Source organism: Acanthopagrus latus, chromosome 2, assembly GCF_904848185.1.
Source record: "Acanthopagrus latus isolate v.2019 chromosome 2, fAcaLat1.1, whole genome shotgun sequence".
NCBI lineage: Eukaryota > Metazoa > Chordata > Actinopteri > Spariformes > Sparidae > Acanthopagrus > Acanthopagrus latus.
Genome location: NC_051040.1, coordinates 3,898,848 through 3,916,813, shown reverse-complemented (window position 1 = coordinate 3,916,813; position 17,966 = coordinate 3,898,848). Strand labels below are relative to the sequence as shown.

Below are 17,966 nucleotides of genomic sequence, written 5' to 3'. Positions count from 1 at the left end.
TGGATGTCGAGCATTACAGTCTCGTTGTGGGTTTTTGTTTTGATGCACTGTTCTTTACTTCATGCATCTTTAAGAGTCACCTTGATACCGTCTCTCTCTGTTTGCCCTCTGGTACGTCGTTACATGCAAGTATTACTAAACTGAACAAAGTCCCCGCTTGAAAGCTTTTGCCTATTTTTTTTTTTTTTTTTTAGCCCCGTTGTTGCTGAGCGAGGTTCAAACTGGGCCAAGAGCTGCACAAGGCCAGTGACCTTTGGTGGCATTTATGCACTTTGGGAAACGTATTTTCCTTCAGTTTTATGCAAATCAAATGTTAAATACGTTTTTCTCTGACCTCAGGCCGACTTGAGTAGACATCAGCCAGCATTTAAATTAAATTTGGGGACAGCAGGACATAGAGGAGCTTTATGACTGAGAGCTAATATCACTTTTTCACCAAATACGTTGTACAGCTGATTATATTCAGTGTAATCTGGAGAGTGTTGTGTATAGACTGTGTACATTAAGGCTGAAACTAAACTTCAGACCATGAATAATAAAAAAAGATAAAGAAAAATGCTCATCAAAATACCCCGGAGCACAAAGTCATGTCTTCAGATTTCTTCCTCAGCAGATCCTCGCCATTAAGATGTTTCGAACCAGAAAATACGACTGAAATGATCATCAGCGAAATAATTGTAATTTAGCTCTTTTGAAATCTCCGGTCTGTTTCTAACAGCAGACTGCAGCAGTCAGCATAATATCCAGCACAGTCTGGCAGCATCAAGACACTCCGCCACATGTTGAGCTGAATCTTTATCCACAGCGGTGAATTTCAAGCAGACCTCGCAATAAAGAAGTCCTGCAGACGGGCTTTAGAGCGAAAACTAAAATAGGCTATTTTATTAAAGGTTTAGTGAAAGGGCAGTGAAAGAAATCCTTCCGTGTCGGCACTCAGGCCGTCTTTTCACTCAGCACGCTGAGCTGAAACAGACAGCACTAAGCCTGCAGGGAGGCTTGTGTCTGCTCAGCCCACCAGCGCCGAGCTTTCTATGAAGGAGAGCGGGAGAAAGAACAGGCAGGCTGACGGAAAGCAGCACTAGGCAGCTTGTTTCCAACTCCATGGCCATAAAATCAGCTTTCTTTCCGTACCTGGCAGTTTCTGTGCTTTGGCTCAGAGAATTGGCTATTTACAGGACCGGTTCTGGGGTTGAAGCTACTGGGTTTGGAACTGGAACCATCAGGTGTGCAGCAGACAGATGACCTCTCTTCAGCAGGAGTGTGTGGAGCTGTCCAGAGTGCTGACAGTGTGGGCCTTGCTGCTGCCAGGTGACAAAGATGGAACAGATTCGTCTTCAGATCTCACACAGCGTCAGACTGACATCAAAAAATCAAAATCATTCTGTGTGCAAACATGCCACAAATCAAAACAAACAAAAACTTTATCTTCCATGAAGCTTATTAATGAGTCTAACTAGAACTGAGTAGCTGGTCGATTGATTTGCCCATAAAAAATATATCGACTCAGCTTTGGATTTAACATTTTCATGATTGTATGATATTGATGGTTTTATTAGGCGTATATAAAATGGGATATTTAGTGGAATGTAGTGCAAAACTAATCAAATGAAACCAGTCAGTCAAGAGAATATCAATCAACTGTTTTTGAGGATAAAGATGATTTCCTGTTCCAGCCTCTCACATTTCAAGATTTGCTTTTCATTAATATCTGAAATATTATCTGCGGCATGATTCATTGGTCATAATGATTAAAGATTAATCAATGTTGAAAAGAATTTTCAGCCCTAAATATACAGTTTTTCTTCAGCACGTCCTCGTAACTTAATGACTGATTGCTAATGACTCTCAAAACGACACGGCCATCTGTACATGACCATCGGAGAATACCAGCGGCAGTCGTACTGGATTTAAGGGACCGTATTAGGCACCAAAGCTTATGGTTAGGTTCAAGGAGAAGCTTGTGGCTTGCATTAAAATAAGGACAAAAAAAACGAAACAACATAAAGTATGCAGAGCTCTTTGTTAAAGAATATATCGATGATGCTGTTGTGATTCCACGTTGTCTGCACATTCAGCAGAAAATAGATTTGGTAGATTTGTGTGCACACGATCTTCGTTTCCTCACAGTTCTGTTACTTGTAATAATGCAAGTAAACAGGCATCAGTCATTCAAGCAGACATATAGTCATAAACCCAGCCACAATAAAAGACATGCCTCCATAAATATTTTAACACCTCAAGACATCATTTGCATACAGAATTAAAAAAAAAAACTCTGCCACTTTAGGATTCTGTTCCACTTTAGCGGGAGCTTGCGGGATGTCTTTTGTTTCCCCCTGTCCTCTTGGTGGAAATATTGGCGTGCTGAATGTCAGATTGTGAGCTGCGTATCCTCTGTGCGCCGTGAGTTTTGATGGATGGGAGCGTTTGTGCATGAAATGGACTGATTCATTTGAATATCTAAACCGAGTCTCCGTGTTGTTGTTCTTCTGTTCCAACACGCTCCAGACACAGGGAAGTACTCAACAAAGGCCTGAGTCACCGATAGATTTATTCATGAGACGCTCATTTTAATGCAGGGGAAAGAATCTGTTCGCCTTTTGATGTGTTTCAGCATCTGCGTGTGTGAATCATCTCTAAAACTTACACTTTGTATTGTCACGAATGATGATGGGGCTGTATTTGCTCAGGACCAGCTGTCTGGGGATGCAGTAACACGTTGTTTGGATGCAGGTCGGAGACTGTGACCTCTCATTATCTCCTGGAGTTGCTCCGCAGAGTCAATGTTCACAATTTTACGAGGCGATTCATAATTCACGCTCCATTTACGGTTTGTTGTTTCAAACAATTTGCCAGCAGACTGGCTCAGAATGGTAGCAGAGCAGCAGATAATAAGGTGATTGATGGGCTCATTTCTTAACGACCGGGTTTTTGGTTCAGTTTGGCAATTTCTTGGTTCAGGCTGTCAGAAAATGCTGGTAGTGTGTTTGTTCCCTGAGCAATTTTGAATTGAAGCCCTCGATAACAATAAATTTTCCACTCCGTTAGGATGGATTATTTTTTTCCTCTGTACATTAATTCGATGAAATTGATCTGTCTGGTCTTGCTGCCATTTTTTTTTTTTTTTTCGACAGCGCTAAGACAAATTCCTGGCAGCTTTTTTTTAAAAAGCACAGTATCTAACTTCAGCTGCCAGAAGTCTCTTAATCAAAACACTGAAAGCAGAAGATGAAGTTTAATGATGTTGTTCAGTAGCGTGGGATCATGGGAGATGTTGTCTTCACTGTTAAGTTTATATTTTGTCACGTTTGCTGACTTCCTTCCTAATTCTCTCACGTATCGTCTGGTATTTCTGGTATTATGGAATAAAATTACAGGTTTCTCTCGGTTTGAACGTTGATGGAAACATTTGGGTTGATTTAAGCACACAAGTCAATAAAATACAACAAAGGTCTAGTTGTCTAGTTGACGATATAATGAAATTTCTGTAAAGTGGAAGCAGACAATGTTCCCGCTGCAGCATCTTCAAGTTGTATTATGTGAGTTTATTCATTCATTTCTTCTACAGTGGGGACTTGAGAGCAGACAGAAATAGTGCCGGGCTCTCAGCCTGATTTGATTGCGAGTCAGGCTTCATTTTCTTGGGACATTTTGTGCCTGGTGTTGGACTAAAGAGCATAGTGAACGCAGGGTTACAGGTAAAAACTCGTATGTTGCAAGTTTACATATTGAATCATGATTGTTGGATACAACTGATTTGTCGTTTGTTGTTTTTGTTGGATCCAACATCTCCAGAGAGATGAAGCCCTGCCTCTCTGGTGCCTGGGAGGGAAAGAGTTAAACCATCTATTCCTCGTCCCAGTCTGAAATTATTCAGTGCTCAACAGTGTGCTCATGCATGTCATGCAGTCATAGTGTTCTTCAGTGAAGTGACATTCCACCTCTATTTAAAAAACACCAGATGCCTGTCAGTCTCTCTCTCTTCTCCTGCCACACACCCTCTCCTGTCTGTGGGCACGCTTATGAAATATGCATTTATTAAAGCACATAGAAACCCGCTGACTCGTTCCACTGACGACTTGATCACACGTCGGGATGCTGGTGAACCAGCTGCTGACTCAGTTGCGTACAAGCGAGGCGTTTTCGCCTCTGCTGCCGGAGAGAGTCCGTCTAGTAAAATGTAGCTTCAGCTGCGCAGCGTGTGCGCTCCGCGGCCGAAACAAACAGACGGGATGTAGATTTCTGCTGCTTCAGTGTTACTAATCAAAATGTGTGGATCCTTGAGATCCAACAAACATGTTCGGTGTATTTCTTCATTATTTTTGCATTGGCTGGTGCTTTGAGATCATCTCGGCCTGTCACCACCACCTGAAGATCAGGGGGACAGTGTGACACCACCAGCAGGATCGTGTTGATCACCTGTGTGTCCAGCTGGATTATTGTGCTCCATTGTGCTACCAGGGGTAAAACTAACGGTTGCCACTGTCAGGATTTAATTTATCCTCCTTATTGGATCGGTTCTTTATCAATATACACATATTTGTGTCAATTACATGTTCCCAAACTAAACTAAACAAAAGAAGATAAACAGAATACATCTTAACTTGTTTGTAACAATCGCTATCAGCTCAGCTAGTGCTGGATTCAAACATCGCTCCCTCCTTGTTGAACAGGTGTGGTGATTTAAGTATTGGTCTTTTTTACTCACAAAGGTTTTTATTGCAGGTTAACAACTGTAGCTGGACCAGCTCACTGTCTCCACCACAGACTTTCTGCTCTTATGTTTGTGTTTGTTGGAATGCGTTGCGTGACGAGACACAGACGGCAGGTAGAGACGGCGTTACAATGAATTATACTAAAATGTTCAGAAGTACTGTAAAAAAAAACCCACTAACATTAGAGGTTATCAATACGACAATGTCTAATTATCTGTCACCAGGACGTTTCCCATCCCTGAGTGAAACGAACAGCGAATATCATGTTTGTGATTTTGATTTTGCGACTTGATTTTTGCCCTTAAATTGCTGTTGCTTTGGTCACCAATGCAGCAAATCTATGTGAGGTCGTGAACAGGACATCCATATGCTCCAAAAGTATTAGAACATATTCAAATCATTAAAAAAAACAGTAGCTGCTAATAGTCCCTCTGCATCTCCATCTTTGACCACTGAGATGAATGAGCTGCCGTACAGAGTCTATACAGCCTGCACTTTTGCTTTATGCTCCTGTAATATTTTTCAAAAGTTGAATTAGGGAAAGCCTCTGAGGTGTCTTTTTCTTGCTCCACACTGCAGCCGAAGACGAAGCAATTTCATCAAGTGGAGTTACGACTGCAGCGTGTGTCGGACCCTCGGGGGTCACAGCATAAATCTGAGGGGTCACAAGATGATTAACAGGAGAGGAAAGATGAGGGACTGTGTTCCTGTTACAAACGGGTGTTTCTGACTTATCACAATCCTCGTCCTGTCACATCTCTGAGGCAAACGTCTGACTTTGGTCCCTGTAAATAAAACTGAACTGATTTTTTTTGTCTTTTCAAAGTATATAGTAGATATTCTGACCTGTTTTTAATAGTAATATAGTGAAAGAACAGCAAGATAAAACAAATCTGTTTCATAAATGTTGATACATTAAGCAGTATATTTTTTTTTTCCCTCTGATGACTAAACCATGTATACAGACATGATGCGACACCAATAAGAGCTGAGAATATTTCTCGCCACCTGTTAACTGCACACAGCAGGAGTGGTTATGAATAGAGTCGCATCAGTGGGAACCATAACCTATGAAGTAGCGGAAGGAAATGTCTTTTTATCCTGAAGGTCACAAAGTGCCCTGACGCAAAAACCCCACCAATCTAAATCACTGAGTCTTTGAACGTCACTTTGGATGATGGACTGCAGTAATTGAAATATTAAGAATACATGAATGAGGAAACCAAATATGAAGAGAAGAAAGGAAACACACCGAAAGGCTGCAGAATGGAGAGAGATGACGGCGGCTGTGACAGCAGGTGGAGAAAATGAATCGATGGCTGGAATTGATCTTGTTAACTTGAGGCAGTGGAGCGAGACCAATTGCATAATGCTCAGCCCGAAGCTGGGTCAGACAGGAAGAGAGCGGGAGCTGGGGAGAGGTGTGCGAGTGATGCTGATCGAGGGGGAAGGGGTGAAATGCCAACTGACTTCATTAATTGCGAGATGAATTCCAAGCCGTGAGAAGTGCATCACTGCCAAAGAACCTAATACCCAAAAAAATACAGAGGGCTGCGTGAAGATATGAGGATGTCTGGCAGACCAACACACACACACACACACACACACACCATGCTGTAAATGAATATGAATAAGTGTTTATGTTTGTGGAAGCAGGAGAGATGGCCGTTGTTTATAGATGCTGACTCAGTTTCCTGTTTGTCTCGGCAGAGATCCGGGAGGCGTTTAAGGTGCTGGATCGTGACGGAAACGGGTTCATTTCCAAACAGGAGCTCGGTATGGCCATGCGCTCGCTGGGTTACATGCCCAGTGAGGTGGAGCTGGCCATCATCATGCAGAGACTAGACATGGATGGTGAGTCACATGTGCACACACACACACACACACACACACACACACACACACGGGTAAACATGTACTGTGTGATGCTGATGTGTTAGATCATACACAAACACATTTCCCACCTCATAAGAATATTAATAGCATTGACGTATTTTCACACGGCGGCCATTCTCCTCTGACGTCACAGCCGGTCCTGATGCTGTGTTCAGAGTCACATAAACGTGAGGAATCTGATAAATCATCACCAATTCACTGCTTTCATATATTTCATATTTCAAGGTATTTGATAACCAATCAGCAGCCATTAGCATTGATTACATCAAGTGTATTTCACTTCACACCTCCCGGGCTATAATTCAGCAAGATTTATGGCATTCAATTTTTTTCCAGTGAAAAATAAGAAATATGTGAGTCTCAGACGATACAAACAAAGAACCAAACAATTGATTAAATGTAGTTTCATAACTGAAATTGTGTTTGGAGAGCACTGCTAGGATTTTGCAAGGTTCCAGCAATTTAATAGACGTTTTTACTCATTTTCTTTCAAGAAATTCAATGACGTGAACTGACAGATCCAAGGTGAGCTGGGGCGGAATGACCCAAAGGAGTTTATGAACTCAATCCTCAGTTTTAAGTCTTCATATTTTAAATGCAGCATAAAGTTCATTTTGTAAACAATGGTCCCATTTAGAGTCATATATATACCACGATGCAGAGCTTTAGGCTGTGATGACCTTGTGATTGACACGTCACTTCCACAGCTTGACTTGAGCTCCAAGTGAGGTCCAGTCAGGATATTCGCCCCAGCTTCACCCTCTCAGCCAAATATTTGCTGTGTCTCAATTCAGAGTCTGCATCCTCTGAAGGACCCGGCCTTTGCGGTCTTTGAAGGCGAGTCCTTCAGAGAGACCTTGTTAACCGCGTCAGCCATTGTTAAATGGGACTGTGTAGCCTTTGGAGCATTTCCTGGTTGCGTCACCAGATGTTTTACCCCCACGTCACGATTTCTGCCGCACAGGCCTGCGAAAGTGACGATCTACGCCACGCATTGTCGCCATTTTCTCTCTTTCTGTCTTCTTTTTCGTGCGCGCAAAGAATTTTGGGATATGTTTGGCATTGTGATGTAATTGGCCTTAAGATTGAATTGAGATACAGCAACTCTCACTTCTGGCTCCAAAACCGATGTGACCAAAACCTCCACAGACCGATGTGAGATGTCACATTTAGATGCACAGATTACACATTCATCTGTGTCATGCATGAAATAATATTCATGCATGCCTGAGTGTGTGCTCATAGTTCAATCTCAACCACTTGCCGTTTTCTACTTGACATGAAGGTACAACAGGGACGCTGCTGGAGAGCGCAACCATGAGACATGTGAGATTAATGAAATGCATGCACACACATTTCTGATCGGTTGTTCAGTTTAGATCTGACTGAATCCATGAATTTCCTGCAGCAGCTGAATCTGTGGGGAAATGCTGAGTGCACATGTTTATTTCTGCTGCACCGTCCTCACCTGTGACCATTTAACCTTTCGTCCTTGGCGAGAACACTCAGCTGCATGCAAACACAAACACGACCCTCTCCTATCGAACAGTGTTTGTGCAGTTTCAGGTAAAGCCGTCTGCCTTAACTGTGACTGACATTTTACAAAGGATACATTCTTAAAAGTGTCTCAGACGGGGATGGGGAAATGCAGTATGCAAATGTCAGATCACAGGGAAAATATAAGAATTCTTCATGCTGCTATCACAGCCTTTGATAAGTGCTTTTCAGCTTCACAGCGGAGAGAGAAATACTGTAAATGTTCAAGGCTGGATATTAAAGTTTAAGAAGTTACACTGCCTTTTTATTCCTGCTCTGACTCATCAGCTTCAGAATCTCAGGAGAGCGTAGCTGCTTTTGCGCCTCAGGGCTGTTTCTTGTTGCATCGTCTGCCGCAGCCTGAAGATGCAGGAGAGGCGACTTTCGACGCCGATGAAGGTCGCGGCAGCTTTTGTCTCGGGAAGTCTGTGAAGTGTAACGCTGTTTATTTATTTATGCGCTCGGTTCTCATCGTTCTCTCTGCCTTTCTGTGTAGTGAATCCAATCTTTGGTGAAGTTGTTGGGAGAAACGACTTCCTCATTAAATGACCCGGGTCAGCCTGCGTGTATTGATCGCCATCATTACTGAAATACTCTTGTTCTCTTGTTTTAGGCATTATCGAATCTGAGGATCGACTGGTAGCTTGGAAAGGTGTCACGTCCTCGTGTTTGTTGATTTGCCAAAGTTCTGTTCAATAAAGCGACCTCACTCAGATGTGATGTAAAAGGTCGAGACAAACAAATGAAGAGAGTGGTCCTGACTTCTTTCAGGTGCAGGTGTCTGTCTGATTGACGTGACAGGGATTTGAAAAAGGCTGACAGAACTAAGACAGCGTATAACCGTCGCCTGTACGAGCCAGAGAGAGTGTTTATAGAGGCTCTCTGCTGCAGCCAGATTATTACTGAGCTGCTACCCACAAAGTTTTATAGTAAAGAACTAAATATCAACATGAAATTTACATTACACTACTTATAGAATAAAAAGTGAGACCTATTCAATTTGATCGCAACGTAAATTGTTTGACGTAACTCATTCATTCATTCATTCATTCATTCATTATGTATGCAGTGGGCTTTAACCACATCCAGCACACACTGATTTGAAGAAATTGTTTGCACAATGTGAGAACTGCTCCCCACAATATTCTGATGAATGATGAATCTGAGGTGTAAAAAAATCTGGCCTGTTGTTGTTGTTGGTTTTTTTTTTCTTCCTTTTTGTAATTTACAGAGCCGCTTGTGAAATTATCTTCTCATATGCATGTGTGTTGACACCATGACAAAGAGCCAGCGATCAAAGGGACACGGTGTGGTGGAGGAGGAGGAGGAGGAGGAGGAGGTGGGGGAGGGAGGGAGGAGAGGCATTAGCAGATGGATGAGAATGGATGACAGCGATTGTATCTGGTCCAAGTGGGCAGCTGTGAGGATCGGATCCGCGGCCACAGCCGTCGATTCTGAGCCCAGCGGCCAAGTCCACCTCGAAGACTGTGATGGGTTATTTTCTCTGCTCGCCTTCGCTGTCAAGACTAATCCATGTGATTGTTATTGAGCTCTGTATGCCCTTCATGGAGGAGGTGTGACTACTCCTCAGCATTGCACCAGCCTCTTTTTTTTTTTCTCTCCTGGTGTTGATGGCCTTGATAACGTCACTCTCTAACTTCTACTCTAATCTCTAACTCTGGATCGGTGTGGACTTGCCAATGAGCTAAATACCAACAGCAGCCAGTATCTTGTGTTTATCTCCCATCGCATTGAATCTGACTTGTTTGCAGGATTTCACACCTTCAATAATTCATTGTTCTGTTTCGAGCCGAAACAGGATGCTCGGTTGTGACGCAGCACAGGAAGAGAGCGGTCTGAAGCAGGTGCTTTGGACGATGACAGACACAGAAAGTGACTCAGTGACTTTGCTTTTCCTCTCATTTTGAGGTTTCTGGCATTTGTGACGGCTCAGCATAACGCAAAGAGGGCTTTCAGGGCAAACCTCAAATATTGGACAGTTTTACCTGATGTTGAGGGGTGTTTGGAATCTTAAACTCTACATTTGGTACAAAAACTCTGCAGAATTTTTGTCCTCGGGTGTCAATATTTTTTTCCATCTGGGAACTTAGAGCTGCAACAATTGATGGAAATTGATTTATTAATTGTCAGTTATTTTGTCAGACAAAAATGTCAAACATTTACTGGTTCCAGCTTCTTAAATGTGATGATTTGCTGCTCTTCCTTGTCATTAATGTCAGTCAATGGAAAATATTCAGATTTTAAGGTGTTGGTCGGACAAAAGAAGTAATTTGAAGACATGTTGATGGTCTTGGAGATTAAAGAAATAAGGACAGACACCACAATGGGTTGATTTTACCCAGCACCAGTGGGTTGAAACCCCCCAACATGAAGTTGTTTTGATCCAATAAATCAACAGATTCTGATATAAACATATAAATTAAAGCCATCATTCAGTCATTTCATTTCCACTCAGCACTGCTCAGAACATCCTCGTCCTAAACAACCGAACAGGTCGATCACTCTCAAAACAACATGACACTTTACAGCAAAGCAGCAACAGGACCTTCATCATATACCTGCAGTTTGGTTAGGTTCAGGAAAACATTGTGGTTTACCTGAAAATATATCACTTCAGTTCCATAATTTACATGAAATGTTACTTGTTGGACAGTTAAACAACTCGCTTGTGTTTTGTAGCCTTTTCCTGATACACAAACAAACACAACCCTGAACTCGTTCACCCAGTCCCTGTTCAGCTCCACTGTCTCCCATCCATCCTCCCGTCCTGACGCTCTCAGATCTCAACTCTGCTTCACCTGGCCCGGTGCCTTGCACTTGCCCTGCTGAATATGCATGGACAGAAGTGCAGTCAGTAACATTAAACGGCGTCAGCAGCCTTTGCCACAGTCGGAGCAGGAGCAGAGGTACAGTCTGCCGGTCGGGACAGATTGTGTCGTCCTGCATCGGTAAGTTTCCACTGACGAGGTCTCAGCCTCGTCTGCTGAGACAGGAAGAGCAGAAGTGAAAGATCAGAGAAGTATGATGAGAGTTAACAACAAGGACACCAAACGCATGAGACAACAGGAAGAGAGGAGACGGAACAAACTGGGTTTTGGAAGAATGACGGACTGAAAAGAATTCTGTCTTTTCTCTGCAGTTCATCACAGCTTTATATTCAATTATTATTTGATCTCAAGTCACCCAACCAAATATTTCATCTGCATATTTCATAATAGAGTTATCTTAATGTCTCAAAGTGCAGTTATGGGTTTACAGCGTGAAGACGAAGGAGCTGAGCACACAGCCATGAGGTGCTCCGCTGTCGAGTACTAAAGTAGATTTGCTGATTTCTTTGTTCCTATTCTCAGTCTCAGACGCCCCTAATCGATCTCTAAATCATGAATAAAGGTTGAATGAATGAATTAATAGATAAATGTTAAACTGAGTGAGTTTACTGGTCAACACATTATTTTAAAACCGAATGCTCTGAATTCTTAACCCATCTAATATTCACAGTTTCAAAAGCAAAACCAGACCGGCCCTGCTGCAGAGATAAAGAAAAACCTCCTCGGCTTATGAAACTTCCCACTCAAAGAAAGAAAAGAGAAAAAAAAAATTCAAAGGATTCAAGGATATTCAACCACATCGGTGTGGATCTGTGATTTGTTTGCTTGAAATAGCCGCTGTCTGCAGAATTTAGATGATTTATTTTGGCAGCAGCTTCAGCAGCTATCAGCAGGCTCCCAGATCAATGTGCACAGCAGGAGCTTCTTGTTGTGGCTGATACAGTAGCTGCACACTTTGATCAGCTTCACATCCTGTATTATACATCTAGTCATCATCGCTCATTGTTTTTAACTGCGTCTTCTCTCAGTACTAAGTGCTGTTTTCAGCTTGGAGTAGATCATAACAACAAAGACATAAAAAAAAACAGCATATTTCTTCTTCAAGCCCAAACACATGTAACTTTTCTACACATTCTTGAAAAAATATATAATTAAAGAAACCTTTTTGCAGCTCCAGAGGCTTCAGTTATGTCTGTGCTGTATACGTATTTAATCCAGGAAAGGTTCATAGCCGTGTCCTGCTTTGCCCTCAGCATCGGGCTTCACTTCCCTGCAGTAACACATTCAGCTGCAGGCTGTTGGCTGCTGAGTGCTCTGCTCACAGCCACATCAGCCTTAGTTGTTCAGGACAGGAACATCATTTGTCATTCACCCGACCTCACCTCAGACTCCAGACCAGTGAAGGGATATCAGTGAAATTGCATTTAAAGAGGGATGTGAAGGGAGCTCGGATGCAGACCAGAAACAAGAAAGGTTGCCTGTTTGTTGCAGCTTTGATTAGGATTGATTGGGGATGAGTTTTACTTTTGGTTTGATATCACCAAGAGTTATTTACAATCAGCAACTCCAACAAATCCCTAATCTTTACTTTTTTCATTGTGTCAGGTGATGGACAGGTCGATTTCAACGAGTTCATGACGATCCTCGGACCCAAACTCCTGTCGTCGGAAACGAGAGAGGGCTTCCTGGGCAGCACAATAGATACCATCTTCTGGCAGGTAAAACTTTATCCTCTTAAATCCGCGCTGGGAACTTTGCTGAGTCATGAATCGAACGGTAAAGCGGATGCTGTGTGACTCAGTTGAATGATAATCACTGCAAAGTGGAGTGGGGAAAGTAACATAATTATGTCTATCTTCAGCCAAAGATGCGTTGGTTCTGACAATATACAGTATTTATTAAAATGTTCCTCTACGTACGAGGCACAGATGAGCAGGAAACACAAAGTACAACCTCTCAGACTCAAAACCGTCCTTTGTTCACACATGAATCCTTAAAGCATGATTGATCATCGACTTTATACAGATGAATACTCATCGCTTCTCTTCATCACCTGATCTGATCTGAATCATATCTGGTTTTCTGTTTTGTGTTTATTTGGTCGGTCCATCACTCTTTGTAAATGAAAAGTTCTTAGTTATTTTTTATAATAATTACAAAAATGTAGCACTTGTTGTCTTTCATTTATTCCAAAATATTCTTCTTTTGTTCATTTTCAGCACACTGCAGACTTTATTGGAATAAAACATTGTCCACTGAAATGTCTTTTTGAGATTATCTTTTCTATAGTTCATCTAACTTCCCCCCCAAAGGGGTTTTTTTTTTTTATCTCACTGCTCTGCCAAACACAATGAAACAGTGCCCCTCTCACCTCAGTGCATTTTGTGCATAAAGCTGGCGTTATTGCTGATATATTGATTTTACTGGAGTGATTTAGGTTGTAACAGTCTTAGCTGATTATTATTTGATTTTCTGGAAACTGAAGTCCAAAATATTGTTCAGCTTTTGTCAGATGAGAACAGTTTTTCTATCCAGGTGTGGTTCAGAGAAGCAGTCATTGTGATGCGGGTGGTGATGGAAAGAGACAAAGTTTTTAAAAAATGTGTTTTAGGCACTCAGAGCACCACAAGCTGAGCTCCATCTAGTCATTTTATACTGGAGAGCAGGCAGACATCTCTATTTGGCCGATATCTTTAAAACTCGCACCAAAACAATGTAGATCATAAATTCACTGCGGGTGAGAGGAACAATATGTATTTTTGATTTAGGAGTGAACTGCTGCACATGTCGTGGGTCTCGCCAGAGTTTAGAGGATTTAATGTTACTGAAAAGAGATATTTTTGGGTCCAGACTCGACGAGTCCAGAGAGAGTCTTCTCTGCCTCTCTGTGATAATGCCGTCTATAAATCACGTTAAAGGAAGTGTAACTTTATTTGACTCTGTCTCCATTACTCGCACTGTGACTCTTTTGAAGGCCGGTGCCAAACAGATGCTTTCTGTGCTGCGCCTGACGTCCTCTGAGTGATATCGTGACTGATGATGGTTACATGTGACCCTGACGGATGTGCCTCTGCACAGCCTGAAGGGGGTTTGAGAAAACCTCAAGAGACTCAAAGAAGTCGGTCGCATAAGAAACAAAGACGAGGGAGAACGGCAGCATGTTAGTGACAAAGACTGACTTTGAGCGAGAGGGACGGAGAGTAATGAATGCACAGACAATAGAAAGAGAGAGAGAGTGAGCATGAACGGGAAGGATGACAGATTGAGCAGGTGTGAGGGGAAAGAACGAGACATTTGGCTCTGATAGTAACACTTGGCGAGTCTGTCCTCTTGATGTAATCGTCGGCTTGACCCGGGCTGTTTCTGCGGGGCAGGAGCGTGTGGTTTACACCGCGAGGACACGAGTCTTTGGAGGTATGAGTGCAGTCTGGGTGAATGTGCTGCCAGCCCCATTTGGCTGCTGCAGTAACCTTGGCTTGTGCAGGAAAGTGGTTGGCTTGAAAAGGTTGCTTTTTTGCCTCCAAGTAGGTAAAACTGGCGGTTGTGGGTTGAGGTTTTGTTGCTTCTACACTTGCAAACCCACATTTCTAGTCTGATGAATTCATGCCTGGAGCGGGATTCAGCAGGAATCTGATGTGTGGAGCGTTTTTGGATTAAAAACCTTGTTTTTTTTTTCATGATTATTCATCCACATGCCTCTGAGATGAGTAGCTGCTCGAGGTATTACAGTTTTGTTCTTAGTTTATTTTGTAAATGGACTGTGGTGTGTGCCTCAGCCTCTTTCTAAGTGTTCATTTTGCGTTCTGTCCTGCTTGAATATCTGTATTTCGGAGCCTTAGAACGGAGGATTAGATGCAGCGTTTTGGCTCTAAATCCTGCCGGGAGGCCACCAAACAAGTGTCCTGTTCTCAGTTCACAGTATATAAAACTAGCTCAACATCAGCTCTGCTGGACAGAACATGCAGTGTAGCCTCTGTGTGACAGGAGAATAATGGAAATGATGTTAACATTGCAAGTACACATGAAGAAAAATAACACTGTCTGCTCAGGAGCCCACCCAACAGTTCTGCCAACACTGAATAAACCATCTATCAGGACAACTCATGCTGCTGGCTCATTATGTCCCACTCATCAGCATTCAGAAACTACAGCACACTCCTAACGCAGGCTCATAAAAACAAGTTATCCTTCACAACTGACTCCAGGATTCATAAGAATATGTGTAAGTAATATGTAGCATGTAGGATAAACATATCTTATTAATTTCTGTGCAGATTTGAGTCCTTTAACCTGCACTTCTCAGACGAGTTGTGGACATTTCTGGATTCTAAAATGCATCACTTTGTCTTCGTGGAAGATTTTGCAGGACAATGAAGCCGTCTTGCTTTGAATTGTGGGCGAGCTTTAGGCTAATGTCACTTTTTATACATGTTGGGACATGTGGTGGAGGGAGGCAGCAAGTGATTTAAACAAAGCTGCCAGTATTTTGACATTTCAGATTTTCTTTCAACTTCCTGAAAAGAACAAACTGAATGTTTCACTCTTGTAGCTCTTATAAGCGTGTTTCTGGTCTCTATTTGTCAGCTTGTTCTGGAGTTTTTCCTGTTCCCTAGTGACCGAGTGATTAATGCATCTCTAAAATGTAGTAACAGTGAGAAGAAACTGGCACAGCCGAGAGGGCTTCACATGAAACCTGGTTATTTTAGACGGGGAATATAATCCCTCCACCTAACACCGACCTCAAAAACACATCTTTAAATCTCCACGTAGAGCTGTGATGAATTATTTTACAATGATTTGATGAGTCAACACACTTTGATGAAGTAAAGGAAAGGATTTGTATTCTGATTAAAATATTCCTTCATTCTTTCCAGCAACAACTGAAGCAGTGTTGTTCATTAAAGTGAAACTCTCGCCAAAATGCAACATAAGAGGCACTTTTAAGATTTACTGTATTTTCGTTTTCGGGTCAAACTCATTTTCAATTGGAGTGCTACGGGCACTTTAACGCTAGCATCAAAATCTCTATTTTTAAAACAGTAAGAACTCTTGACACAACATGAAACTTTGCTTTTAGTTATCACCAGGGTCTCTACACATGAACACCAGCACTGAGAACATTGTTTGTGTACACAGAGTTTACTAAAAAGAAAGTTTTTGAATAACTCATGTTAGCAGTAGCTTGTTTTGCTAGCTGCCGTCCTGCCAGTGGAGAAGAGTCCATTTCTGAATGTGACATAACATGGAGGACAGTTTATGTCATGGTAAATCTTTAAAGTGCCTCTTTTGTTGTAGTTATACGAAGGTTTGACTCGGGTACATTCACACAAAAAAGCCTTGGCGAGAGTTTTGCTTTAACATTTAGATGTAAAGTGCAGGATTTTTTTTTTTCTGATTGAAATATTCCTTCATTCTTTCGAGCAAAGATCACCTGGCAGTAAGATAAAAGTCATTTCAGAGTAATATCTACACAGTATGTAGAGAAAATAGTTGTTAGATAGGGAGGAAACTGTGACACTTCAAGCTGTTTGACTGTTGGATATGATAAATTATAAATCAGTAGAAAACAGCCTCTGTACTCACCGGTGAACCAAAATAACAGCAACAACTCTAATTCTCTGATTTTGTTTTAGTATTTTAACTGTGACTCTACAATAATGCTGAGATGGTTTTCATATTTTCTTCATAAAGGGAGACTCCATATCAGTTTAACATCATCTTAAATCTTTCTTGAGCTTTACTGCCGGACATTCATGGAGCACATCTAATTTTAATGATCTGCCTGTGAGGAATAAAAGCCCAGTAGACTCATATCTAAGAATTAATCGGTCAGCCGCAGCACATTGTGGAGTTATTGGAAAGATTCAAAGCAAGTAATTGTTGTTTTTCTTCAATTTTATAACTGCAGCAGCCTTTCCATTCATCACGGCGAGCCGAGCAGACACTAAGGAGTAAGAACAAACTGCTCGGAGCTGTTTAATGAATCCACAATGAACCCTGTGTAGCTTCACGACCGATCGGCTGAATATCCAGACTCCTCCATAAAACATGAACCGTGACAAGCACACAACAACGACGCGACGCTGAAAGCATTTAGCTGGAGGGGTTTTCGTGTAGCCCTCATTAAATCCCACCGTTATCAAAGCATTTGACAGAGTTTCACAGATTTCATTTTCCTCCATCTGGCATTTTGTGGGATTTTTTAAATTTTTTTTTTTACCATGAAGTATTTATTTTACCTCAGCCCGGGGGCTGTCAGAGTTTGTCTCCATCAGAGCCGGGCTAACTAAGTCCTATATGAAGCACGTGTTATGTTCTGGTTCTGTCGTCCTGGACCGTGACAGCAGCCGAGTTCCTGTCGGCTGAGAGATTTTTCTCATTCCACTAATGTCAGGAAAAGTGTCACATCCTCACCAGCTGGAGTGACGGGATAATGATTCATCTGCTGTCACACGCTCACCTTCCTACTCACTCGTCTCTGCTCTTCAACACTTTGTTAATGTATCTAATTATCCCATCCGGATAATTATTATGAGCTTGTAATTGAACAACTGCAAGCAAACATCTATTTTCCTTTTGTTAATCATCAGCAACGTGATTAGCAACTAGTCTTTCATTAAGACGTGTGTATATAACGTTTTCTAATTAATACAACTTGTAATTTTTCTTCTATAACATTTCCTTTGACTTGATTGATCACTTTGGTTTCACACACGTCACATTCGGGGACTTTATTGCCGTGTATGATAAATATTAAAGCAATGTGGAGCAGATCAAGTCTCCGTTGTGCTTTTAATTACAGGTCAGCGCCTCTTACTTTGTACTAACTAATCCCCGAGCAGGTTTGTGACTCATCATTGAGGTGGTGATTTATTCCAGCTGACCCGAGTACAGTGATGTTCTGGTCTGAGTGAGACTGGAGGAAATGCACATGGATGTGCTTTAATAATTCATAACTTGTGAAAACTGA

At 41.9% G+C, this 17,966-nt stretch overlaps 1 protein-coding gene across 4 annotated transcripts in view; it reads left to right on the top strand.

Moving 5' to 3' along the window:
- caln1 (calneuron 1) overlaps positions 1 to 17,966 on the top strand; it is a 61,035-nt gene that overhangs the window by 17,807 nt on the left and 25,262 nt on the right. For all 4 annotated transcript variants that reach the window (XR_005072536.1, XM_037086624.1, XM_037086617.1 and 1 more), the window contains 2 exons: positions 6,426 to 6,569; positions 12,602 to 12,714. Coding sequence is in view for 3 of the 4 variants with exons in the window: in XM_037086624.1 (XP_036942519.1) it covers positions 6,426 to 6,569; positions 12,602 to 12,714 (257 nt within the window). In the remaining variant the exon portion in view is untranslated. The remainder of the gene's footprint in view (positions 1 to 6,425; positions 6,570 to 12,601; positions 12,715 to 17,966) is intronic.